The sequence below is a fragment of the Apaloderma vittatum genome, unplaced genomic scaffold (genome assembly GCF_000703405.1).
Source record: "Apaloderma vittatum isolate BGI_N311 unplaced genomic scaffold, ASM70340v1 scaffold10772, whole genome shotgun sequence".
Taxonomy (NCBI): Eukaryota; Metazoa; Chordata; class Aves; order Trogoniformes; family Trogonidae; genus Apaloderma; species Apaloderma vittatum.
Window position 1 is genome coordinate 43,953 of NW_009703142.1, and position 27,524 is coordinate 71,476.

At 42.7% G+C, this 27,524-nt stretch overlaps 1 protein-coding gene across 1 annotated transcript in view; it reads left to right on the plus strand.

Annotated features, from left to right (window-relative positions):
* Window positions 1-27,524, plus strand: part of TACC2 (transforming, acidic coiled-coil containing protein 2) — a gene marked incomplete at its 5' end in the record, with an annotated part of 75,561 nt that overhangs the window by 37,575 nt on the left and 10,462 nt on the right. Inside the window, 10 exons of the mRNA XM_009864528.1 lie at window positions 2,558-2,721; window positions 8,393-9,707; window positions 12,763-12,798; window positions 14,256-14,316; window positions 15,318-15,525; window positions 19,325-19,386; window positions 20,230-20,345; window positions 21,576-21,747; window positions 22,970-23,110; window positions 23,990-24,071. Coding sequence (XP_009862830.1) covers window positions 2,558-2,721; window positions 8,393-9,707; window positions 12,763-12,798; window positions 14,256-14,316; window positions 15,318-15,525; window positions 19,325-19,386; window positions 20,230-20,345; window positions 21,576-21,747; window positions 22,970-23,110; window positions 23,990-24,071 — 2,357 coding nt within the window. The remainder of the gene's footprint in view (window positions 1-2,557; window positions 2,722-8,392; window positions 9,708-12,762; window positions 12,799-14,255; window positions 14,317-15,317; window positions 15,526-19,324; window positions 19,387-20,229; window positions 20,346-21,575; window positions 21,748-22,969; window positions 23,111-23,989; window positions 24,072-27,524) is intronic.

Genomic DNA, 27,524 nt, shown 5'->3' on the forward strand with positions numbered 1-27,524 from the left:
ATTGGGGACTGACCTGTTGGAGAGCAGCGAAGGGGAAAGGGACCTCATGGGCAGCAGGATGGCCATGAGCCAGCAGTGTGCCCTCATGGCCAAGGAGGCCAATGGCATCCTGGGCTGTGTTAGAAGGGGAGTGGCCAGTAGGTTGAGAGAGGTTCTCCTCCCCCTCTGCTCTGCCCTGGTGAGGCCACATCTGGAATATTGGCAGGGGTTGGTCTGTCCTCCCTAGTGGCATGTGACAGGACAAGGGGAAATGGTTTTAAGTTGCGCCAGGGGAGGTTCAGGTTGGATATTAGGAAGAATTTCGGTACTGAAAGGGTTGTCAGGCATTGGAACAGCCTGGCCTGGGAGGTGGTTGTGTTGCCATTCTTGGAAGTGTTTAAGAGATGGGTAGATGTTGTCGTGAGGAACATGGGTTAGTAGTGTTGATAAGGCTAGGACGAAGGTTGGACTTCATGATCTTGAAGGTCTTTTCCAGCCGAAACTGTTCTATGATTCTATGATTCAATGATTGTGTCCAGTTCTGGGCCCCTCGTTTCAAGCAGGAGAAGGAACTGCTGGAGAGAGTCTAGCGCAGCCACGGAGATGGTGGAGGGAGTGGAACATCTCCCTTATGAGGAACGACTGAAGGAGCTGGGGCTCTTTAGCTTGGAGGAGACTGAGGGGTGACCTCATTAGTGTTTATAAATATGTAACAGGGGAGTGCCAGGCTCTTCTCAGGGATGTCCAATGACAGGACAAGGGGCAATGGGTACAAGCTGGAGCACAGGAGGTTCCACAAAAACATTAGGAAAAGCTTTTTCACTGTGAGGGTGCCAGAGCCCTGGCCCAGGCTGCCCAGAGAGGGTGCGGAGTCTCTTTCTCTGGAGACATTCAAACCTGCTTGGACGTGTTCCTGTGTGACCTGCTCTGGGTGATCCTGCTCTGGCAGGGGGTTGGACTAGATGATCTTTCGAGGTCCCTTCCAACCACCAACATTCTGTGATTCTGTGACAGGGCTCGGTGTTGGACCAAGGGTGTGCGAGGAGGTGGGAACTCTCACTGGATTCTGTGGAGACCCCCGGGGAGAATTGGCTCCTCTGTGCTCCTTGAGCTGTCAGGGGTGACACCGGGGTCTTTTCTTCCCCAGCTTGCCGAAGGCTTCCTGCTGCGATAGATTTAGGCAAATGTAATCGAATGCAAATCCCGTACTTGTACTTCTCCTGACGCAGAGCTGCTTAAAATAATCACGAGCTTTGAGAAACGAGACAGAATCTGGCAGCTCAGACTTATCTTTTCTCTGGAACAAAATGGGAAGAGTTCTCAATTCAGGGCGGCTCTCGGGATGAAATGGCTCTTCGTTTCACAGGGAATTATGCCCCCATTGTACTGACATGAGGGGTGCAGGCAGCCATGAGGAGGAGTAAGGACTCCAGCTGGGCACAAGGTCGCTGGAAATAAGCAAATCAGTCCTGTCCTTTAGGAAACTGTCATATTCAATTCACTTTATTACAGACCAGCAGTAAAAATCTGTGTCTGACTAGCAGAAATGCTTGTTGAACGTATATTGAACATATGTAAAGTGTATACTGGATACGGTGCCGTTGTTACCCCATTCCTTGCTTTCCAAAAAAAAAAAAAAGCCTTCAAGAAGAAACGTTTAAAAGCTAAAATTTAGTTTAGATCAAGAGCAAAGTAGATCTGTGGTTTTCAGAGCTAGAAGGACAGTTTCCTGCAGCTGTACTCCCGTAAGAGCAAACACTGTGCCCTGGTATGGTTTAGATTTTCAGTTACTGTGTATGTTACCCATCATTTTGTACAGTTGCTGCCTTTCAAGCTGATGTTTCGTTTGAATGGTTCCATGCTGGGTGCTGCTGTGTCCTTGCTGGGCACCAACCCATTGCGATCCCTCTGGGTTTTGTGTCCATGTGAGAACGTGGGGCTAGAAGAGGATTCTTGGTAATACCAGGAATCTGTGCATTTTGCAGGTCACCTTACCTTGTGTAACAAAGCCGAACGTTTGCTGTTTGAAAAGGGCTAGACTAAAATCCTGCTTAAAAATAGAATGCAGTATTTCTGTGGGAGCAGGATGCACAGGGATTTGCTGCACCTCAGGTGTCTCCATGTCTATAGGAGCGCACACAGAAATTTGATGCTATTTTAGACTTGGGTGAGTTTTTCGATGAAACAACAAAATCCTCTTGAGAAGATCCTTTTTTACTTCTTTTTAGTTGATTTAGGTTCAGTTAACAGAGAGGTGTCACTGTAGTCGTTTGTGAGGTGGAGCCACCTTCACACTGGAAAGCAGGCTCTGTAGGACAGATTTATTTCCAAGTGTGTGTTCACTTCTCTAATACGAAGAAGACTTAAATGACATAAATACTTATATACGGAGAACATGGCAGCTGTGATATTCTGCTCTGGAAACCACAGTGCAATGTAAAATCTCCTTTGGGAAATGCAGAGGTCGCCTGGTAGCTGAGCTCTGTGCCATCAGCTCAGAAAGCCCTGTGGTTCCAAGTGTGACCCGTGAACACGAATCTTCCCCCTGCTCACTAATCTCTCATTTGATTTTCACCAGGAGCTCTGACTCTGAAGAAGCATTTGAAACTCCGGAATCCACGACACCAGTAAAGGCACCACCTTCGCCTCCGCAGCCACCCCCCGACGCGGCAGCAGCAGCAGCGGTTGTAGCAGACGTAGCAGAACAAGAAATAAAACCCCAGCTGCCCTTGGAAGACACAGGTAATGAGCATGTAGCGAGCAGGACAGGTTACTGAGGAAGGCGAAGCTGTGTTTGAACAAGCAAAGGCAAGGAGTTGATGCTGATGAAATGTCTTCTGAAAAATTAGTTGATGCGTGTTGGGCATTGTCCATACAGGGAGGAAAAACCTTCTTGCCTCCTGGAATAAAGTATTGGAGAATCTGTCCGTAACAATTGACAGATGTTAAAGGAAAGAGGATTTTTTGTAGAAAAACAACTTTCTTCCTTTTGACTCAAACTTCATCCTTAACGGAGTCAGGTGACTGGGAAAAGGAGCTGTGAGATGCAGATGGAGGTACTTGGGTGAGCGCTGCCAACTATGACAGTGCATAAAATGTTTGGAATGCGCCATCACCTGAAACAGAGGGCGAACAAAAAGCCCATTGGAGTAGTAAAAATCCTGATATTATCTTTCTAGGAGGAGCATGGGAATACGTGTGAAACTAAGTATAATATACCTATCTAAAAACTGGTACATACCAGAAAAATAACATTTAAAACAGGAATATTTTGTTTAAAAACCCAAAGAAATCCTTTGCCCCCTGAAGTGTTCTTTGTTCTCCAAACTGAGTAATGGAATATGGGGGAGTAGAAAGCACTCTGTTAGCCCAAAAATAGCTTTGTTTGGGCTGTCAGATGACAGCTCCGTGGTTTAAGATTGAGTTCACCATTGTGCTGTCTTCTTTTCCCACCTGAAAGTGGAAGTCATCCTGATCACCTGGCTGAATTATCTGAAGGTAATTTTACTTTCAGCAGACCAAAGCTCACTTGTATTTCGTTTGGAAAGACATACAGCATTGCCAGGCAGTGCTTAGGAGTGGGTAAAGGAATGTCCGAGGCTGGTGTGTGTCTTATAAAGACTGTCCAGCTTTGATTTAAACAAGATGACAAATAAGTCTGGCAAGTATCTTGAGCCACCAACACGTGGGAGTTAGGCATTAAGGAGCACTCTTTTAAGATCATGATTTATTATACAAGTTTCTAAGAAGCTGGAAAGATGTTCGACAAACTGATTTCACAAACTAAAAACAAAATACCGAGACATCCCTGACACCTTTTCTACTGTTACGATTCCCTCTTCAATGTGGCAAATAACATTACTCATTCTCAATCTTTCCCTTTTCTAATCTTTTGCAATCGAGTGATTACAAAGTAAGTACTGAGAGAACAAAAGAACGCATACGCTGAGCAGGATTGGAGTGTGGCTTTAATTAACTGCAGTAGATTATCTTCAAACCCTTGATTGCACATGTGCTTCCCTGGCACATGAGATTCTTTTCTCCCCATGTCCCAGATCTCCTCCCTCCTTTCTTTCAGATATTGCTGAAGAAAGGTAGGAAACGGAATCTGTTCCCAGGCAGTGTGATCTATATTGAAGGCCGCTGGATGGCAGAGATGAAAACAGTTCGTTTGCAAATGAGATCTGTCGACGGGAGGCAAGTTACGACAGATTAACAGAGCTCTGTTCAGCGTGCCCAAATGATGCAAAATGGAGTTATACAACAGGGTAATTTATGTACAGAAAGGAAGATGTGTAATGCAGAAAAAATTCAGATGTGGGAGGGCAACACAGAGCATTCTTTTGTTTTGGAAATCTTTAGAAAAAATTAGTAATACTAAGGCCATAGCTTAGGTGTTGGTGTGCTTCTTGAGAAATGTGAACACCTAAACGTATTGGGCTTTGTAAACCACTAGGGTAAGAGTTAACCTGTAGTTTACTCACCTCATGGCTTGTGGTGTGGCTACACACAAAGAGTGTGAGTCCCTCCCTCGGGGGTTATGGGCAGCTGTAGCAGAGTTCCTCCTTGGTACCGTACGGATAAATAAATAGTTTTTAATGGAAGAGGAGTAAGGAATACGGGCACCTGGAGAGCCTGGCACACACAGAGGGAGAGGCAGCGACGTCCCGCTGGGTGTCTGGTTCACCAGCTGCATGGCTTTGTCTTCTACATGAGGTTGGTGGCGGAGCGTGTGTTTGGATGGGAAGAAGGAGCATAGTAAGTGTTTAAAGGATCATTTCATCTATATCTGACAATAATTACTTATGCAGACGGCGGCAGCGGTGCTGCATGATATCATTAGCGCAACAGCTGGACCGCACTGCTGGAAAGCCAAGAGGAGAGTTTTTAATTAGGTTGACTTCAACACTAGCTTAATAAATATGATGAAAGGGAAATGTAGCTAGACTCATCCTGGGCTTGTGCCAGCTCCTGGTGGGGGAAAACCTGCTGCATGGCTCCAGTCCATCAGCAGCAGAGCAGAAGAGAGGAGTCAGTCTGCAGGCGAGTCTGGAGGGGAAGAGGAGTAACAGAGCCCATATGGAAACTCCCTCTGAACCCCAGAAAGTGTCACTTAATGAGCCTTTCCATTCCTCTGTAAATACTTCGTTTGTTGAGAGAAACAGGGGTTATATGCTCGAAGCAAATGTCTTTGAATGTGCTTTTTCTATGTTTTTTTTTTATTTTGGTAATATTTTAAATTCTTGTTGCCTGTCGCATCATTTCTCATCGTGGCGTCCCCTTATTCCAGCCAGAAAGGTGCCTTGAGCCTTTTTTCCCAAATACCCACTGTGTCTGGTCACAAATTCCTGCCTAGGCAAGGGTACTTCTTCTGTCCCCCGTTGCCTTTTCCAATTAATGAATGAATTCAGATTATGTACACGGGAGAGATGTGGGAGCTGGCATCCCTCCTCTGCGTTACAGCTGCTGATCAGGGTGTGGGAGACCTATATCCAGCTCCTTCTTGTGCCAGGGAAATTGAGGTCAGGCTTTCCAGGACAGAGATGATGACCCAGACAAAAGCAAACCAAATTTTTGGGAAAACTTTATTCTTCAGTGTTTTTTCCCTCTTGAAGCCTACCAGAGAAAGATTAAAAATATACTTGAAATCCATAGTTTTCTCTCGGAATAAAAGGCAGAAGTATTTTTACAGTAATTTTTAAAATAATGTTACTAATTGATTTCATAACTTCAAAGGCTTCTCATAACAAGCAGGAGCTTGAAATAAACTGTGTTTCCAAATTTCTTATGTTAGGCAATTCCAATTCCTATATGCTGCAGGCAAAGTGTACTTGTCTCCTGAGTTATTTCATTGTATCTGAGTATGGGAGTGCATGCTGTATGCATTTTCGAAGGGTTTGTTTTTCTCTAGAAAACAGAATTAGAATTTAATTTGTTCCATATTTGTTTTATTAGATCCAATTCAGTTTTATCTGTAAGCCTTTCAGAATGGTGTTTCCAGCCTCCTATTTTCAGACTTACTAGATTCCCCGCTATTTTAGAGATACTTCAGCAAAGAAGGAAACGCTCAATAATCCTCCCTTCTTGTGGGATGTTGAAGTTTTCCTACATCTGAAATGCCATCAGAATTTTGCTACTTTTTAAAATACAACAAAAGATTTCTGTAGTTGACTAGGAAGGGGGGTTGATTTTTTTTTGCTGCAATTTTTTGATACTAACAACAGACCTTTGTTTTATTTAGTGATGCAAACAGTTTTATAATATCTTTCTAGCAACTTTTGCTTCTGCCATAGTAGTGACAGGTGAAAATGCCAAGTACTAAACATGTCGTGCAGCTCTCATTTAGAGGTTTCATCACCTGAATAGAAGTCTGGGATTTTTTATTGTTGGTTTTAGGCTGGAGATTGTTTTGGTTTTTTGTACTCAGTCCAGGCAAAAAATTCTCTGGAATCAGAGAAATTCCCTTGTGGAAAGAGCAGAACTTAGACCTTCTCTTTCAATGAATGAAAGAGGAGGGGTTTTTTGAGTATTGCCTGTTTTTTTATGGCAACATAAGTTTCCCTGCTATCACTTGTGTTCATGGGATGCTTTATAAAACCTGTGGGCAGCTCTTATACCTGTATAAGTTGTGGGTGACTTTCAGCACCAGTAAAAGACATAAAGCTTATTTAAAACCATGTGCTGGCTTCTCTCTGGGGCAAGTCCCACCTTCACTTCCATAGCTTGTGTTGGAGCGTGTCCCTTTGCGATCAAATTGCATTTTGATAAAACACTGTAATTAGCCGTATTGTTTTGCTTAATTCTGTGGTGTAAAAGGACAGACAGCACAACTCTCTGGATATGCTGGTAAGTTCAGGAATCAAGCACAAATCAAGTCTAATTCATGACCTCTCAGCCCAAACCAAGGCCAACACAGTGGAGATGCAGGAGAAAAATACGTGGTCCTGAAGTAGTGCCATGTTATCAGCATTCATTTAGCAGAAAAACACGTTAAGATGTTGTTTTAATTGATGTGACTTACTAAACTTCCACAGTCTTAAAAGAGAGGCTATGTAGCTGTCATTCCTTTGACAGTCTCTGGAAAGACGTGATGCCACTCTAAGGCGCTCCTTTGGGAAATGTGTCCAATTTCCTTAAATCTTTTCTGTCCTCTACGTCCATAAATCATCATTCCTGTGATCTCTGTGCAGACATGTAATTTCCTCTGAAACAAAGGAATATTTTTTTTTTCTGTTCTTGATCCATCCATAGCTTCTGACTAAAAGTAATTATTGATTGTCTGTATTGCTTTTAGGAACAATGGTAATGAATGAGGCCGGGCCAAAGGGGAATTATTTTGCAAAACATGTCAGGATTGACATGAAAAAGACAGGTAGAGATGTCTCTGAAATCATTTGAGGATGAGCAAAGCATTCATTTTTGTTTGACAGTTTTTCTGTATAATTGCATAATTATAAAACAAAGTAACACGAAGAATAAGCCTGAGTTTCCAGCAAGCAGTGAGGGCCATCATCATCATCTTATGTTACCTGTATACTTTCTGGTTTTTGCTATGCATGGAATCTTTTTTTCTACTTTTTCCAAAGTAGCTGTTATATCCCAAGTCGAGAGACTTCTGTAAATCATATTAGGATTCCATGCAATAAACAAGTCTTCAAATACAATGAAACACTGCTTGGATGAACGGCTTTAGCATATATTTCTCTCAACAAAATTTTCCTTTCATCGATGAGTTAGAACTGCACTTGGAGAAATCTGTTTTAAATAATTTGTGGGGAGCTTCCAGCGGTCTTTTTAAAGGAAGATTTTCAACTGAGAGTATTTGTACAGTACTCTAATTGACTCATTTTCTTACCTTTCCCATAATTTATTTCATACGAAATTCTCGGTGATTCATGTCTCATTATAAACTTGAAATTATGAGGTCAAAGTAGAGCGTATTGACTGCTTGGGGCACAGAGAAGAGCTGCATTGATGGGTTGTGGAGAGGAAGCTACATTCCTCTGGGAAAATTAGTAAAAATAGCACATGGGAAACAAAACTTAAGATCAACATGTAATTGCTGGAGCAACAGTCGATATACGGGGAATTTACTGCATACGAGCTCTGACACAATTGTGTAAACTCTTTCTAATGGTAGAAGATAGGAGGAAAAAAGTGCTTGATGTTCAGTTTTTCTGGTATGTGGCATATTTAGCATGTTAACTCAGTGCCAGTTAATTGAAAAGAGATGCTCTAGAGCCTGGTGCAAATACATATTTTGCGTTTTCATGAACCTTGCCTTGAATCCTTTTCTGGGCAGAACTATTTTTTCCCCTTAATCTAGTTCACATATTGGAAATCTCGCTTTTGTTTGTGTGTCCTTTAATCATTGCTGAGTCCCTGTGTATGATTTTACTGTTTGATCCCACAGGATCATGTCCAGAGGCTGCACCTGTAACCGATGTGTCACACAGCGAATCGGTTGAAGAAAGCCCTTTCCGTCCCCCTTCCCATTCTTTTTCCACCGTCTTCGATGAGGACAAGCCAATAGCCAGCAGCGGAACGTACAACTTGGACTTCGATAACATTGAGTTGATTGACTCTCTCCATGCCTTAGGACCGAGCTCTCCAGAATCGAAGAACCGTGACCCCAAAGCGAATGTTCGAAGAAAATCTACTGATTCGGTCCCCGTTTCCAAATCTACGTTGTCTCGATCCCTTAGCTTGCAAGCTAGTGATTTTGACGGAGCATCCTATCTTGGCAACAGTGAGACATTAGCGCCAGCAGCAGATGTGTACGGTACTGGGTCAAGTAGCGCTTCTAGTACCCTTAAGAGAACAAAGAAATCTAGACCAGCTTCCTTAAAAAAGAAGCAGTCAGCAAAAAAACCTCTGGATGCTCCACTCGTGAAGGAAGCGCCACAAGAACCGTCCGACCTTGGCGAAGCCACTTGTGTCCCAGGGGAGGACCAGGCAGTACCCGAAACGAAGGCTGACTTGGTAAAGCCCGACTGTACTGAACCTTCTCAAACCTCTGCCGAGAAGCAGGAGGCCCCGCCTGTGCCTGAAGGATCCTGCCCTTTGGATCCCGACAGTTTGGAAGGGATTAGTGCGTTCAGCGCCGGAGGCGGCAAAGTACAAAACTCTCCCCCTGCCAGTAAGAAAACGCTACCTCTTACGACGGCACCGGAGGCTGTCGAGGTGACTCCGCCTGACACTGGAGGACAAGAAGACCCTCCAGTCAAGGGTGTGAGGCTGGAGTTTGATTATTCTGAAGAAAAAGGGGTGAGTGAAGATCAGCAGGAGAGCACCCCTCCTCCCAAAAAAGCCGGGAAAAAGCCAGGTGCTAAAATGCCACTACGGAGGCCAAAGACTAAAAAGTCGGTGGAAAAGCTTGACAACGCCCCGACCACACCGACCAAGTCACCCGCGGATCCAAACGAAATCCCTATCACAAAAGGCTCTTACACTTTTGATATCGACAAGTGGGATGATCCCGATTTTAACCCATTCTCATCCAGTACAAAAATGCAAGAATCGCCCAAACTGCCTCAACAGACGTACAGTTTTGAGCCAGACATGTGCGAGGACTCTGTTGACCCTTTCAAATCTTCTTCGAAGATCTCCAGCTCACCTTCTAAAACTCCAGCTTCCTTCGAGATACCAGCCAGTGCCAATGAAACGAACGGAACCGAAGGAGACAACTTGAATAAACCTGCCAAAAAGAAGAAGACGCCACTGAAAACGTAAGTTAAAGGGCACAGATATTTCTAGATTAGAAAGAGCACAGCTATTTGTGAATAGAGAAAGGAAGATGACATTGAGTGGTAGTAGCCACACAAGTGGACTCTTGCTGGGGTTTCCTACGTGATCTCCCTCAGCCTGTTCCCTCAATAGCTTGGTGTTTCCAGGGCTACCTCAAGCCACGTTAAGCTACCGGTCTGGCAACTGGATTTTTTGAAGTCTTGGGACTCAGTGTAGCTTTGAATCTGATTAAGTGTAAATTTTATGCCAAATTTTCTGTGGCCTCATCTTGGGAATTCGATACGGTTTAAGGTGATCAGAGTATGCACAGCAGTAAAGACGATTTTATGAATCATGATTTTGGGGGAGTGGGATGTGATGTCGTGCGGCAGTGACAAATCTCTCACTGCACGCAGCAGGAAGATGGTTTTATCCGGTGACTTATGGTATTTAAAAGAAAATAACCTGAAACAGAAGAGTGCAGTATTGAAATGTAGTTTTTTAAATACAAGACTGAAAAAATGTGAAAAATATCCTTCCTGTGAAAGAGCTTATAGAAGGGTTTAAATCTCCTAGACTGCTGTATGTCAGGGAAATATTCAGCTTTTTGACAAATTGCGGGATATGTTTTCCAGCTGCTGTATTTAGATAGTTGCTTAAAAACCTCATTGGGGAGTTGTCTTGATTCCGTGGTTAACTTGCTGGTGTGTGTATTACCTTATCTATTCAGTCAGGGGTATTTTGAGTTGGTAATCAGTAAGTTTATATCCCATTTATCTGAAATTGATACCTGGTGTGGATCTGTAGCAAAGTATCTCAGTTCACATCCCTTTATGATTTAAACGTTTCAACTGGCTGACAAAAATGTAACTGGAAAAGCCTGGCAATTTGAAGATAGCATAGTTAATGTAAAACAGTACAAAAGATGACCTACCTTACAGAGCGAGATGGAAATTACTCATTTTTTCCCGAGCAGCCTGCTGCCCTCCAGGCTTCTAATTCATGTCCCTCGCCAGATTTGGGAAAGCTTGTGCCACGTTTTTTTCTTTTTAGGGGCATTCTGACTCATGGAAAGTATAGGCCACTCCATCGTTGAGTTGTTTTTAAAAGGAGCCTGTTTTTTCTGATGTTGCTTCTTTTTGGTGGGAATTAAGATGCTTGCTGAGCTGACACGTTTTCCAAGTCTGCAGTCCCATCTGGTTTGGTCCAAACCGAGAACACACCAAAGTGTGCCTGCAAGAGGAGAAGGACAGTTTGTATCTTACAGGGCAGGTGCAGAGGGAAATCTTCATGTCATCAGATCCATCACAGGAATGTGTGCTACAGTCACGAAGTTCACTGCTGCTCTTTATCGTGGGGGAAGAAGTGAAACTACCCGAGAGCAGGGCTTACAGATCCTTAGGTCAGGAGGGTTGCAGGAATTCCCAGCCCTTGCTTGGGACAGCTTTCGCTTCGTTGCGCTGCGAGTCTGCTCGGCTACAGCTCCGTAACCTACTTTTGCAGACGGTTTCTAACAAAGGAGAGAATCTGCACATTGATATGTGACGCAGCCTGCAGCCACAAGACTTTCTAGAAGAAAATTAGGCTAAGGCTTGCTGAGGAATGCCAGGGGAGCAGTGCCTTTATTTGTCTATGCCTGTCATATGTCCCTCAGCGTGGTTTCTCCGTGGGGTTCAGTGCAGGAAAACCCCTGGCTGGGCAGGGAGATGGGGGTGTAGGACCCTCCTTAGCAATGGTCCCATGGTGGGACAGGAGAGGGAAGCCACTGCAAGCGCCAAGGGACACAAAGGAGGCTGTCTGAATTAGGAAATGATACAGTAATATACCAGGATTTCTAAAACCTAGTTAATAGATGATTCTGTAAAGCCAGGAGCTTTTATTTAGCACTGCCGAGGGATGCAGAAATAAATCTCTACGGACTGGTTTGTCTATTTTGTTCCTCACATGGAAAGACAGTGATTTCTGCATTAGACCTATGGAAGGTGAAGAAGCCAGGCGTGAGCTTAAGCCATTGCTAAGCTTGGACTACTTTGAATCTGTGCCATACCTGTGTTAAATCAATAAAAATAACCACTTGTTCTTCTTGAATGAAACCTGCAGCAGCCTAAGGATTGACTTCGATGCGCAAAGATGGGATTTTCAGAAGAGATGTCAGCTCGACACAAATTGCTCTCTGGTCGTACACTGATGTTCTGAGCTCTTCTGAGATAGATCATGTTGCTCAGATGATATTGAATGAAGAGTAGCTGATGCCTTCTGAGTGCCTGCTTGTAGTGATGAGTGAAAATAGGTGGCTTGTACAGACATTGCTCTGGAAACTGCTGGGTGGCTGGAGGCCGCGTTTAGAAACGCGAGGATCCAGCTTTCAGGAGCGTCGCACGTGAGAATTGCTGAGCAGAAGCTGCCGAGCTTATAAGTAGATGTGAACTTTTCTTAGCCTTAAAGGTGTGGCGAGGTTTGCTTCTGGTTTTAGGGCAATCGCTTTGTTCCGTCAGAACGTGCAATTAGGTTTCAGTGGGAGCCAAAGTAGATGAGGTTTACAGAAATGTCATTTTCTCTCTTGACTGAGGTAAATGATTTGAACTGGTCAAGTAGCTTTTTCTTTGCTGTCATAACAAATCAGCAGACATGAAGAACCCTTGCATAACTGTGCTCCTTCCCTATCCTTCTTTGCCATTCAAGAACAGTTTTACATCCTGTGTAAGAACAAATACTGAGTTTTGAAAGGAAAGCAGGTGGCTACCATCAGGGAAGGCAGGGTCACTTAGTGTGTTGAAAGGAACTTAACTTAGAGGGGTCAGCTTTGGAAAATGTGTTTTGTAAGATGAAAGCATGTCATAAGTGTAACACTGAATTTGAAAACACTGAAGGACTTGATGAATCTTTTTTTTTTTTGCCTCCCCATGTATTTCACAATAAAAAGTAAGGGTTAAGATTATACAGGTAGAAAATATGCATGATCAGATTGCCTTAACACATTAACAGAGTATTTGTAGGTTTATCTTTTTTGTCAGTTCCTTCTGTCTGTCTCTCTTTTCTTTGTCTTATTTGTCTTAGGATGGTAGAAGATGTGATGTCTGTATGTTCTCTGTTGTAAGTAATTCTCAGCTAACAATTCAAATTTCCTCTTTGATTTGTGGGCTTTTTAATTTTACTTATTTATTTTGCAGCATGATCAGTCATTATTCAGCATGAAGCTTTTATGTTAACTCTTTCACTTCACTGGCACACATGAAAGCAATTTTAAGTGAGATGCCCAGCTGTGAACGAGTCTGAGGAATCTCTTGCCTCATTATCTGTTTGCCAATCAAAGAAGATCCTCTTTTAAAAACTATATAGATTTTGTATCCTCGAGCTAAAATATGTTGTATTTCTGCCATTTTACAACAGCAGTGTACAATCAGTCTTTCGTAAATACTGCATAAAGCATTTCTCCTTCTTAAAGGAACAAGTTATTCTAATTTTTCTTGTGTTGAAGCTAGATAATTAGTTGCATCAAACACACCAATATTCGACTATCCAATTTGTTTTCCCCTCTAGATGTGGTATTGATTTACCCTCTACCAACCGTTATAATTCCAAGTGGTTGATCTTGCCCTCACTGATCAGGGACGAGCTGGTGGGCAGTCATTTTTGCCCCTGCAGCCTCAATTCAAACATTAAGCCTTTATCAGGGAGTTTGCTGTGCTATTCTTCTCCCTCCTATAGTCAGTAACGTGTGTTTGAATAACTCTGGCAATGTGCGTCAAGAGAGCAGGTAGATAATGAGCTTTTTTCCTGGTTAGAAAATATTTTTATCCTGATTGTGAATAAACATAAAGGCAACATCCCTAACTGTACACCAAGACACAACGTTACGTTCTTCATTCCTTTTGCCTGATTGAAACCTGTGGGATCTTGATGGGCTACAGTGTCCGGGCTCCCAGTCTGCACTGGGAGCTCTCAGGGGAACTGGAAGCAGAATTGCCATATTTGCTGTCGTAATTGTTTTAAAGAGGGGCACATCTGTAGCGACAGAGCTTCCTTCTGGCATCTTGGGAACAACAGCTGCCTCGGCTGTTTCCCTGTAATTCATCCAAAGCATATACCAATTTTTGTCTTAATGATTTATGAGGTCACTGGAGCTCGCTGCCCGAGTTTATCACAGTTTTAATTGTCAGGTAAAGATGTGGTATAGACCTAAATCTCAGATGGGAAACTGAAGCAGACAGAAGCTAAATCAATTGCTTAAGGCCCCCCGAGAATGTCTGTGGCGGAGCAGGGATTTGGATGGCAATTGAGCAGCGACTCCATTCTGTGGCACGTGTCAGTAGACAGCGTGAAAAATATGGCAATCCTGCTTTTTTTTTTCAGCTTTTGGGGAATCGAAGCCTGTCCCAAGTGCATGACAAGAATATGTAGCTATGGCATGTTTCTCTGTGGTGGTGCTACCTAGTGGATGGGATTTGAAAGCAGGTGGGCTTACAGAGGTCGCACTGTCTGTGGCTAAGTGTGAAATGACCTGGTTCTTGCTGCTATTACCATAATAACTGATTTAACTTTATTTTCAGTGATACATTTAGGGTGAAAAAATCACCAAAAAGATCGCCACTATCTGATCCTCCTTCTCAGGTGATGTACTGCCTTCTTTTGATGCATGTAATTTTTATTTTTATAGGGGCGAGAAATAGAAGTTTGTTTTGTTTAACTCTAGCGCTGTACATTTAATAACAGAAGACGGGTTTTATAAAGAAAATAAACACACTGGTGTCCAAGTATAGCACATAAGGTATTAACCTTTTGGTCTCTAGAAGCCTGTATACAATGTAGTATTTGCTCTGGGAATTCCAGTTAGAGTATTAGTAAATGTGCTTTGGAAAGCCTTGCGTTACAATGGAGTGACAATATAAATAAATATCTTCAATCAGTTGCCTAAAAAATTACACATAACTATCCACACTGGAAATTTTAGATTAGAAAGTAAGAAACTAAATGCATCAAATTGGTGGGCTGGAATGGAAGTAGAAATAAAACAAGTGGGTCGATCGACCAGAAAGATGTGCTTGGATGGTTTTATTCCATGTTGCAAACCGCTGGCAGGTGGTTTTCTTGGAGGAGAACTTAACAGAAGCTGTTCTGCCTACAAAGGCCTCGCGGCTTTGATGTGGCACGGCTCCTTCCATGCTGCTGCTCATCTTCCTGTTATCCATCCTACCCTTTTATTTGTGCTGCTTGAAGAAAGGGTTCGTGACCCCACAGAAGGTTTGCTCCCAAGAGAGAAGCCTCAAAAGTCGGTTTTGGTAGTCAAAGGCTTCAGTCCTGGGTGATGCGTGTCACTTATGTCAAGTGCCTAACAGGTTGAAACGGCTCGGGGTTTTCTTTCTTCCTTGTTATCAAGGCAGCTTGGAGATGCGAGTGTTTATCATCAAAGAGCTTAGTTAAGCTGGGAGAACTTGCTGCTAGTAGGGTTCTGAATGAAGTATTTTAATGTTTTCCGGTGAGGATTTGACATAGGGCTGCAGCAAAGAGTGTGGAATTAAAAAGATGGCTGCGGTCTTGCAAAGGAGTTTGGGCATTTAACTTCAATGTGTTAACGAGAGATAATAGAATTAACTGGCACTTGTTTTCTGCAGGATCCCACTCCACTGCCTACTCCAGAGACGCCTCCCGTCATATCCACCGTGGTTCATGCGACAGACGAGGAGAAACTGGCGTCGTCGGTGACCGGTCAGAAATGGACCTGCATGACTGTGGACCTAAACACGGATAAGCAGGATTACCCACAACCCTCTGATCTGTCTACATTTGTTAATGAGACAAAGTTCAGCTCTCCTACAGAGGGTACGCCTTAGAAAGGGCTTGTCTGCATCCAGCTGATGTTGTATTGATTGAGAGGGGGGGTGTGGTTTGTTGGAGAGCGTTGGCCTTTGCTGCGTTCTTTGGGAACTCTAAAAAATGATGCTCTTTGGACCAGTCTGGGGAACTTGGCAGTTATGAGGAGCTGAATGTAAGGCCCCCATAGTCCGACCTTGAGTTTTTGAGAAAGAGCAGAGAGGAAGCTTAAAGGAAAATGAAAGGGACCTCCAGAGAACCTTTGAATGATTAATCACAGATGTGCTCTGCTCTTCCATGCGTGTTCCCTGTTCTCTCCACGCCTTCACGGGACACTCAGGTCTGATACTGCTCTTGGTTAGCGCTCTTGGGTCTAGAGTCACTGACCAACTCGTTTTGCCTAAAACTGTTCCTCTGGGATAGGAAGAGGTACCAGGTTAAAATTCTGCTCAAATTCTGTGCATTGTGTTAAGACCCTTAACATACTGGCTCTCCTCCAGGTTCCTAAGATCTTCATGCATAAAAATGTCCAGGATATCCCCTGGGGTAAGATAGTTCTGATTCACCTACCAGATAAAATTTCCTTCTGGATCTGCTTATTAAGATTTTTCCTGTCACACCTACCTACAAGCAGTTGTGAGCTAAAGCTGGAAGTTTCTGTTAAGAGAGCTGTCAGGTCTGAGATGTGGAAGAGATAGAATTTAGAAAATGAGTGTGTGGCCGTCCTTGGGGTTGCCAGTGGGAATATTGCTTTGCAACATCTGCTCCAAGGGTAGATACTCAGGTTTGTGAGTAGGAAGAATGTATGAGTTTAACTTGGCTTAAACTTTTTCTTCTCTATCTGAATATTTTTTTCCCTTAACTTTTCAACCCGTGTTCCAATCTACTGCTAAAGCTACTTTATGCCATTTTATACTGGGTCTGGGGAGTTTTTTTCCTAATTTAGAACTGCTAAGCTGTTAGATCAAATGTGTTTTGACATTAAAAACATGAATAATCACAGTGGTTTTCATGGGACTGCATATGCATGTGCTTATACGTTGGCGTGGCCTTGGGCTTTTTTGGAAATCTTTTGAGTCTTCTTTACAGATAGCTAGTTCAGTCTGGACAAATCTGTTTGGCTTTATTGTCAAGTTACAAGTTTTAGACATTGGCTTCACTTAATTTGTATTATAAAAAAATACAAATTTAAAATAAGCCCCCCAAATCTGGCAAAATGGAAATTATATGGAAGGAAATGGAACAAAAGAGTAGTGAGAGATACTCTAAGGCAATCATTTGAGCTATCAAAGTGGGTAGAAGAAAGTGAGCAAAGCTCCTAATTAGATGCTAATTGTCTTGTCTCATGTGTGCCACATGGTACAGTCGAAGTTTCAGATTACACGCTAATTATAATCAACAATGCTTCCGCTTTTCAGATCTCATAAAAATAATGATATTATTTTCTTCTCTCGACAGTCTTGCTCCCGTGGCACTGAGAAATTTTTGAATAATTCCAGGGCTGTTCCTCAATGCAAATACTTCTACCTGTCCCAGATACTAGTATGAGAATTACCCTGTAACCTAACACGACTTTTGTAGGGATACAGCCCAACTCTGAGTCAGCAACCGGTCCCTCCAGCTCTCGGCTGTGGCGTGTGCCGCTCCTAACAGGGGCTGCCGTTTTCGGGGTGCACAGACCAGAAATGAGCAGCAACTGCTAGCAGAAAATTCTGATGTAATCTTGCAGCTATTTGTAGGAGGAGTTGGAGGACATCACTTAGTAAGTGTGTTGTCTGTATTTATAAAAGGTGATTTATCTTACTTCGTGGGATATCCTGGGCATTTGTAATTTGGAATATATAGAAATAACCGGAGCCCAAGGGTTTGGAGAGGAGATGATGTCTTAGAGGAGATACCAGGAGAGGCCACGAAGTCTAATTACGCTGGAAACTTCAGAGAGCAATGAGATGAAACAAACCGTGTTTAGCGAGCCGTGTTACCTCTTTTGTTTCTGGCTGAAGTATTTCCATCTGCGTCCTGCTTATTTATTTATTTATTTATTAAGTTAAATACGCGTTGTCCCAGAAGTTGGGGCGGCTCGCGATCGCAGAGCTGCTGCCCAGCCCCGCAGGCGGGTGGAGGACGACGGCCGGCGGGGCCAGCAGAGGACAGTGCTGGCACGTCTCCTGCCCCTCCGCTCACCGATCACTCTCTGGGGTCACAGAACCACCCCTAAAACATTCACACCAGGGTCTGTGTAAATAAGTGAATTACAGAAAAGCGGTTACGAAACACTGGACGCTGCAATCTGGTTATTTCATGCTTCCTCCTGCAATTCTGCACCCAGGTTTGAATCTCGTGATTTCAGCTTTGGTTTTGCTGTCACTAGGGAAAAGCTTATATCTGATACCGAGGAGTTGTCCATCTTCCCTGGCTCCCCGTTAGCATTAAAAACATCTGGTGCTAAGGATTTAAATGTGGGGAGCCTGCTGTTACAGCATTCTCTTCACTTAGACATTTTATTATTAATATCCCCCACATGTTGGGTAGTGAGCATTTGCGGCTGTTCTTGTTCAGTGGTTGGTTGACAAAATACATAGAGTTACAGTGATTGTACTCTGTGGTGCTTTTTATTATAAAAAAAAATATTGAGAATTGTAAACTCACCCTTTGAAACTTTTTCGCTTTTACAGAACAGGTAAAACCCACTTTTTTTACAAAACCATTAAAAAACCACTTTTTTTTTTAAAAACAGGTTAAAAAAAAAAGGTTTTTTACAATACAATGTTTTTAAAGAACAGACTACTTTTCAGAGTAGCCCCACTTTTCCAAAGCTGCCCAAATCTAGAAGAATTGAAGCACGTACTTTTACCCTAATGTAAACGGTAGCGTGTCATTCATAAGAACTTTAGATATCTATAGTGGGAATGAAGTCATACAAGTGGTTTATTAAATTAACTGGTGGAAACCGAGTAAAATACAGCATTAGAACAAATTAATTATGTTTTTAATTTTTAAATTAAGGTGTCATTGAAGAAAGTCTTTGCTTTTATTTGGGTGCAGGAAGGTACTCTCTCTTTTCCAATTTACTGTGTTTTACCTCTCTGTCTCTGTATCAGCTGCTGCGTGACCCTGGATTGGAACGAAATGCTGGTTATTCCTTGCAGTGTAATCAGGAGATTAGAAGTATAGAAGCAGTAAAGATTTGCATTTTTATTAGGGTTTAGATTTAGGGTTCTTTGAAATCGTCCTGCCCTAGGCTTTTCCTCTGAAACTAAAATGTGAAAGCAGGCCAGTAAGCTGGGCTGTTGTCTCACCCCTTGTTCAGCGAGCACACAGGTATTTCATGTCTCTTTTTGTCTTAATTAGTCCTTCTTAATTAAGAATTGTGTGCTAAACATTAAGAAATAGAAAATACTTCCTTTCTCAACAGCTTTTAAAATCATTTTGCGAGCAGTAAAGGAAACTAGTATCAACATTGACAATAAATGAAAAATGTTTTCTGTAATAAACGTGATAGAGAAAAGCTACCTGTGCTCTGAAGGTACTCTGAAACTTTCTTAAAATTCTGGCCCCTGGGGCACAATCTTCAGCAAACTGATAAAGCTGGAATTTTTAAGGAAAATGAGTTTGCCTGAAATGTGTCATAGGCCCATTGTTGAAAATCAGTGCACCTTCTGCTTTCTCTCTGTGTATTCTATTTTTAATAACTCCTAGAAAAGTATTGAGCAGAATGGGAGGAGCCCTGCTAAATGAGATCTCATTTACTGCTGCAAAAATCATTTCATGACATGTACTTAATGGCTCTTTTTTGTTCCTGTTGCAGAACTGGAATATGGCAACTCATATGAAATAGAATATATGGAGAAAATAGGCTCCTCTGTGCCTGTAAGTTCTCACTTCCATTTCCATTCATTTGCATTCCCTTGTCATAATATACTATCCTGATAATGCCATCAGCCTCACTACCCCGTGAATTAATTATACTGTGCCTCCAGCAGAATTGCAAACCCAGTTCCTTTAAATTGGCATAACTGGGGTAGATTGCATGTGCTTTGTTGTCCTGTATCCTGTAGAGTGTGTTCCATTTTACTATTTTATTTTTAGCATCATAGTAGTTCTTTCTGGAGATTAAAAGCAAATCAGTACTTCCAGCAGTGTAGAATACAGAGCCGGCTACACCAGCTATTGAACTATTTTAAGAAACCGAGAATAAAACTTTTTTAAAAGCTGGAGGGAGTCGAGAGAGAATACAGAATGAGCATGAAATATGGAATGCAGTACCATACCTTACCAGTTGTTTTGCCTTACTTCTATTTAATCATGGATTTGATAGCTTGACTGGATCCAACGGGGGCTTATCCACAGAGAAGTCAGGAGAATCAAACGTGTATGTCAGATGCTTAAGCTGATGAAAAGTTTCAATGAATATTTTAGTAACACTTTCAGTCAAAGGGATACCTCATTGCCTGACAGGTCCAGAAATCTGATTAATCCCAATGTTGGGAGAAGAAGAGCCATTACAAAGAATGAGCTGTTGAGGTTTTGCTCTTTAATGGTTTCTTCCTTAAAGGGATCAACTCAGTATCAGTTAGCACAGACTATATTACAGTCGTGTGTTGTTAGTTGTCTGTCAAGTCATTCGGTCACTTAAGGCTTCAGTGACCTGAATTAGCTTTTAATGGAGAATGGTTGAGTTGCTTAATGAGCCTTTCTTTTTCCTGTTGCCAGCAGGATGATAGCACCCCGAAGAAACAATCTTTATATCTGATGTTCGATGCACAGCAGGAGAGCCCGGTCAAATCACCTCCCATCAGGCTGTCTGATTCCACAACACCGTGCTCGGGGTATGTCGCTGCAAGCAAATTTGGCGATGGCAAAGGATGCCGGGGAAGTGGGTTACCATCATAGCAGGCACACAGGCAGTTCTTCCTCTCCTCGCCTCTGTGTTGCCGTGTTGTTTGCTTAAAAATAGATTCCCATCTGTGTACACATACGATAGGGAATGGAGGGCAAAGCAGCAGCAGTTTTATAATGGGAAGGAATAAGGATGTGTATTTCTCCCTCATATTCCTACTAAAGAGAGTCACAGTGGTAAATGTTTCACTGGACAATGGCATCCTGCTTCCAGCTTATTTCTCAGATATTGACGTCATTTTCTTGTCTATCTAGAATTCTCCTAAATGCAACTTTTCATTCAGCCTTTCACAGAATCACAGAATGTTAGGGGCAGGAAGGGACCTCGAAAGATCATCTAGTCCAACCCCCTACCAGAGCAGGATCACCCAGAGCAGGTCACACAGGAACGCGTCCAGGTGGGTTTGAAAGTCTCCAGAGAAGGAGACTCCACACCCTCTCTGGGCAGCCTGTGCCAGGGCTCCGTCACCCTCACAGTGATAGTTTTTTCTAATATTTTTGTGGAACCTCCTATGCTCTGGCTTGTACCCGTTGCTCCTTGTCCTGTCATTGGACGCCGCTGAAAAGAGCCTGGCTCCATCCTCCTGACACTCCCCCTTGACGTATTTATAAACATTTATGAGGTCACCCCTCAGCCTCCTCTTCTCCAAGCTAAAGAGCCCCAGCTCCTTCAGCCTTTCCTCATCAGGGAGATGTTCCACTCTGTGGTTCTGCACTGGACTCTCTCCAGCAGTTCCCTTTCCTAGATATGTTTTCTGGACAAGGAGCTTAGTTCATAAGAACAGGCTGGGGGGGGTTATATGTGCAGTGACAAAAGTTTTACTCGTTAAGGACATCTGTTCTCATTAGTAAAAGTTGTTTGTCGGGAGAGATGTAGGTCAAATGGGAGAGGGGTGAAAAGGCAGATGAGAAGTGTTTAAGGAATGTGCATAACATTTGTGATAGAACTGGCTTTATTTAGATGATTCCGGTGCGTTGCTTTGAAATGATATTGCAAAGTGTTATGAGATATAGTGATAAAAGTTTGAGTTGGAACAACGTATGTGTGCATGTGTGTGTGTATATATACATGTGAAAGTAGTGAGGAGGACTTGCTTGGTTGTTTCCAGAAGCAGAACTTGTACCCCACCCTGGAAGTATATACACAACCTTTTTTTCAGGTCAAGTTTTGAAGACCCTGAAGCTCAGCAGTCCTCTGGAATGAAAATACAACATCCAGCTTCCCGAGTCCTAGCGGCCAGCCAAGAGGCACACTTACAGTCGCCTGACAAGTCAAAGCAGAAAGACCTAGAGCCCATGACCCTAGGAACTACTCCAGAGGCTATTGAAATAGTAAGTAATTTATGATAAGAGCTTGGGAGTTGTTTTCCTGCAGAAATTTCTTGTGTCATATGAGAGACAGCAAAGGTGGATCTTGAAAGTAGAGTGAAACTCAACCTGATACTTAATGATCTTGGTAACGCCATGTGGTGGAGCTCAAATGAGGGAGGTAGGTTGATGGAACTGATGGAATTCAGAAGAATTTCTGAGTTCTTACTGCAGCTTAACATGTTCTTGTGATAACTTATACCAGTTTGATACTTTGAAGTGCTTTTTTTCTCATGTGGGCCTTTTTACACTGTGCTTTAACCCAATATTTGAAGAAATATTTTGTATCTAAAATAAGGGATTTGATTTAAACATAGAGACAGGATTTGTCTCTGTTTGTATGTCTGTATGTATGGAGCCTCTGCTACATACAGACTTTGGAGCATTGGTTCTCAAATCCACGAAGGTTCCCTCAAAGCCTTCACTTTTCTGGGCAAACTGGTTTCACAGGTGCCTACAGCACTAAGCATGCTAAGCCGTGTGGCAGTATATTTACTGAGGAGTCAAAACAAGAAGCAGCTCACAAGCAGCTCACTTTGATACTGTGCTTAATTTATATCAATGATGCTGTTGATACCATCTCACAAAACATTTTTTATGAGCTTGAGTACTTTTCTTACTGCAGAGAGTCTTGGGTATTCAAATCCCAGTGGTTTTGGTTGTATCATTCTAATTCTTTCCATAGTGTGTATTTAGCCTGATCATGTTATAATCCTGAAAGTAACTTTAGTTTATCCCTGGTAAGCAACAGAAGACTTGGTAAAGACTGCAAAAAGAGTCTTGCTGAGGTTCCCCTCAGTTTTGATGGCCTTCAAAGCTTTTGGACTGCCTTAGAGATGCCTGTACTGAACATAAGCTTTTATATGAACAAAACCTACGGTAACTTTGAAAACAATTGTGGAAATACCGAGAGTGGGCTGCGGTCCGTGCTTTGAGTGCCATTGCTTCCGAGGTCCTGATATTACTTACTTCATGTTAGCCTTGGAAAACTTACTCAGCTTTTAAATCAGGAAGAATTGTTCCTGGTGTTTGTGTGTTAGAGCTGTGAATCGCATATTCAAAAGTGATCTTCTGTGGGGCATGGAATTGCTATGGATCAAAGATTTGCAGAGACATACGTCACTTTTGTCCTGAGCTACTTGGGCAAAACCTCTGTTGCTTATTCTGTATCCTCCTTACCCCTCAGACATCTCCTGAAGACTCCTTTGTCTCTGCTGATGCTCTTCTCAATAGGATATCTAAGAAAACCTCAATATGTGATCAGCCTGAATATCTAGATCCTGACTTAGCAGAAAAGAATCCCCCAGTATTTGCTCAGAAACTTCAGGTTTGTAGCAGAAATATGAATGTCACTTTTCTTTGTCTGTGCACAGTAGAGGAATGCTTTGCCTCACCTGGAAGGGGTGGGGGGAGGCTTGGAGGGAAGATGGGAAAGAAGCAAATTACTGATCTGATTCTTTCCAAACTAACTTTGGCCTTTCAGGAACTTAAGGATAATACATAAATCTCATAATACATAATCTCATAAATCTCATCAACACTTTCAGCTATCCTGTATCACTGATGTGTATATTTTGTGGAAGTCTTTACAGAGCAAATCTTTTAAGCTTGAACATAGGCTGTGACATGCAGAGAGTTGTCTTGACACCTGGGCTCAGTAGGTCTGGATGCACAGATTCATTTTCAGAGATTTGGGCCCTAATTCTGCTGAAATGAGAACTAGGCTTTCTTTTTCTAGTAATCTATCTAAGGCAGAATTTGGCATGGTTTCTTCTAGGAAAAGCAAGTTGATCTGCAGACCAGTTCTATATGTCAGAACTTATTTTCCAGAATATTTGTAGTGAAATTTTAAGACAGCAAAGATTGAATTGAGAGCAGCAACTGGCATACGTTCACATAAAATGAAAATGTAAGGAGTCTGTGAAAAACAGCTTTAGCTTCAGAAAATGTTTATTTTATCTAGAGTGTTGTTCATACTTACCCCCTAATAAAAATTGTTTATCTGTACAGCTACCTGAAAAATAACCAAAAGTTTTGTATCAATGTGTTCTGGTCATGAGAGGAATATGGGATGAGGTTGTCACCCCGGAATTGTCAGAATTATACCATAGAATATACCATTCCATTTCTGAATGTGTCAAACATTTTTACTGTGTTCTTAATCCACTTTTTTCCTGCGCATTGCTCGCAACCAAACACGTGACAGGAGGAGTTAGAGTTTGCCGCGATGAGGATAGAAGCGCTGAAGTTAGCCAGGCAGATTGCCCTCTCTTCTTTCTGCTCCGAGGTATCTGGTTTGTGCCTGCCATGTGTGTGTGAGTGTGCACAGACTAAGAAACCGAGTGCTGCTTGTTTTCTCTTTAACAAGGTAACCGAGGCTCTCAGAGTGTCGTGCTGGGCTGTGCACACCTTGGCGTGTGACACCAAAGAGCATGCGGAAAGCGGTGCCGTGCACAGAAGTGCTCTCACCTACTCTGCTTGCAGCGTGCTGCTGCCTCCAGCTGAACTAAAGGCAAATTCGAATCGTAGCATCAAAGAATAGAATCATTAAGGCTGGAAAAGACCTCTAAGGTCATCTAGTCCAGCTGTCTACCCAACACTATGATGACCACTAAACCATGTCCCAAAGTACCACACCTGCACATTTTTCTAACACTTCTAGGAGTGGCAACTCCACCATGTCCCTGGGCAGCCTCTTCCAATGCCTCACCACCTTTTCAGTAAAGGAATTTTTCCTAATATCCAATCTAACCCTCCCCTGCAACTTGAGGCCATTTCCTCTTGTCCTGTCATTAGTAACTTGAGAGAAGAGACCCAAGACTCACCTCACTACAGCCTCCTTCCAGGTAGTTGTAGAGAGCAATGAGGTCTCCCCTCAGCCTCCTCTTCTCCAGGCTGAACGGCCCAAACTCTCTCAGCCACTCCTCATAAGACATGTTCTCTAGACCCCTCATCAGCTTCGTTGTTCTTCTCTGGACGCGCTCCAGCACCTCACTGTCTTTCTTATACCACAGTACCCAAAACTGAAGAGAGGACTCAAGCTGTGGCCTCAGCAATGCCGAGTGCAGGGGCACGATCACTTCCCTTTGAAGGCCAGGGGCAGCCACGTGCCTCTCGCAGATCACAGGTTTTGAGATCCAGGTGCCCGTTCATCCTTTGCCTACAGCAAGATTTGTCCTAAAATGTTAGATGGCAAAACAATACCAAACCTGTTTCTTAGAAAGACGCTGTAGATTTTTGACTCTTGGGATGTTTTGCCTTTTGTTGGTATTTTCAGATTGAAATCAGACACCTTGAACCTCAAAATTTTAAAGTGAAGAAACTTCAATCAACTTTCCCCTAGAGAAGGGGACTACAGCAGGTCAGGAAGGGGTAGTGATCTTTCAAGGAGAAAAGGCCTCCCAGCACAATGTGTCTTTATTCATGAAGATCTAAACTTCTTTTTTTTTTAATTATTATTGCTATTTCCAGGTTGTGCTGGCTGGTTCTGCCTCAGAGTGCGCTTTGCACTGCTTTAGGGATGCACGCGGTCCTCACTGTGGAACAAGATGAAAAAGCTTGCTCTGAGGTGCTGAGTTTGGTGGTTAGCTAGTTGTACAGCCAGTTTGCAATGCACTTTATGGCACTTTTAACAAAAAAAAAGGTCAATGTAGAAATGCTAGTGGCATTCTTGGGAGGCGGTATCAGCTGAATGAGATGCTGACAAGGTGGCAGGGTCCTGCAGCCAGGCATTTTATTCCAAATGAGGAGGACGTGCTTCAGACATGTGACCTTTCTCCTCTTATACTGTCCCTGGAAGTCCTTGTAGTGTACTTAAAAAGTCAGCACAAAGTCTTTCGCCCAGTCCTCTATCATCTTGAGTTCATTGCATCAAAACAACATTTGGGCTCGTTACAGAGTAGAATTTTTTGCTGCTTCAAGGATCAGTCTTAAAGAAGCTAGTTCATAAAAGTAAAATTTGAGGGTTTTAGGTTAACTGTAATTTTATGAAAAATTAATGATATATTTGATTTATTTCATTTTCCTTAAATAGTCCACGAGCCAGCTGTTTCCAAGGTGCACATATGCTTACTGAAGTAAACTCATTCCTTGCAGGTTCATGGGTGTTTAAAAGTATGTGACTATAACCTTTTCTTTACTCAAGAAAAAATGTGCTGTTGTCTCCATTACAAACCAAGATTAACCTTGTAATTAAAAGAGTGGAAAGATAAGTATAATTTTCCTCTGTGAGGACTGGCTTGTGTGTCTCTGTGTCCTCGTGCTCTGTTACCCTGAGTGGGAGGTGTCAGAAGAGGGTGAGGTGGGATCTCTGGATCCTCTCCACCTCTTTATTCCCTCTCTACCTCCTTGTCCTCCCAGCACTTTGCTCTAACGTGCAGCAGTCAGGCTCTCCAGCACCAGGAGTCACTGAAAATGAAACACATAATAATAGCTAGATGCTCTTTGCAGGTTCTACAAAAAAAACCAACTATTGGACATCTGCATTTTTGCTACCTGCCAGCAATTCAGAAACTCACAAATTGTACTATGTTAGTGTGAACCGTAACAGGTTTGTACTTGAGTGAATTCTGGTGCGTTACTCAGGGAAGATTCTGAGCTGCAAAAATGGTATAGTATGTATTTGATGATGTGGAGTTATATTTTAAAGATGCTTTTTAACATCACTACGGCATCTTCTTTCATCTAGAAGTAGTTTATGAATTCCTTAGAAATGAAGAGTGCATTTCAGGTGATTTTTTTTTAAAAAAATGCCTTTAACCTGTGTAATGAAGATAGTGAAAAAAAATAACCTGAAAAGCAGAGCTGAGGAGAGAAGAGTAAGGAAAACTCCACCCTCTGACAGAGAGCGGGCAGCGTTGGTCCGGTCACAGGAATGCATTCAGCTGAATACTGTGGGTGTCACGTTAGGCTGGGAAGGACTTTTGTCCTTGCATGACTTCCCTGTTTCAGTGGGAGGTTGCTAACATTAAATTAGTCGATGACGACAAGCCTTGTGACCTACAGTGACTGATGGCCTGGATTAAGTATAATGAGATCCACCAGACAACTTCAGTGACTTAAATTCGGATACTAACTGGCAGAGTTCCCCACTGGTTGGCTGGCCTGAGATATTTTGTTAGTGTTGTATAATTACATCTAACGGTTGCTATCTAAGATGGGTGACAAGAATAGGATGCTAAATAAAGGCACGAGCACTTGTTATGGCAAGTTTGGTCACCTGAAATAAAGATTAAATACAAGTATTTTCTGCTGGGACTGGGGCTGAGAATAAGGAAGTGCAGTTTGCTGTTCTCCGAGAGAGGGAAGTTTCTTGCCCACTCCCAAACTTCTTGTCGCGGACTTCAGCAAGAGAGCTGGGCATCTGCTTTCACACTGCTGAGGATTTCTGTCTTCCAGCATTGAGATGAATTAACCCTTCTCTATCAAACAGTCTCCATTAGGATGTCATGTGGCCATTTTTTTATAGGTGTTGGGGATTTATTTTTTTTATGTAGGGTTTGTGTCCAGCGCCCTGCAGGTGCTGAGGCAGCGTAGAGCTGGGCATTAAAATAAGATCCAAGGAAAAGAGAGAAACTGAAGGCAAAGGCATTGTCACAAATGGGGTTAGTGTATCGTGGCTTTGGGGGGCTCTCCTGGCAGTGGAGGAGAAATATTTCCTTAAAACAAGGATACCATTTTTTGTAGTAAAGCATTACAAGCAGAGAACTCATGCTTAGATTTTACTTGCTTTGCAATGTATT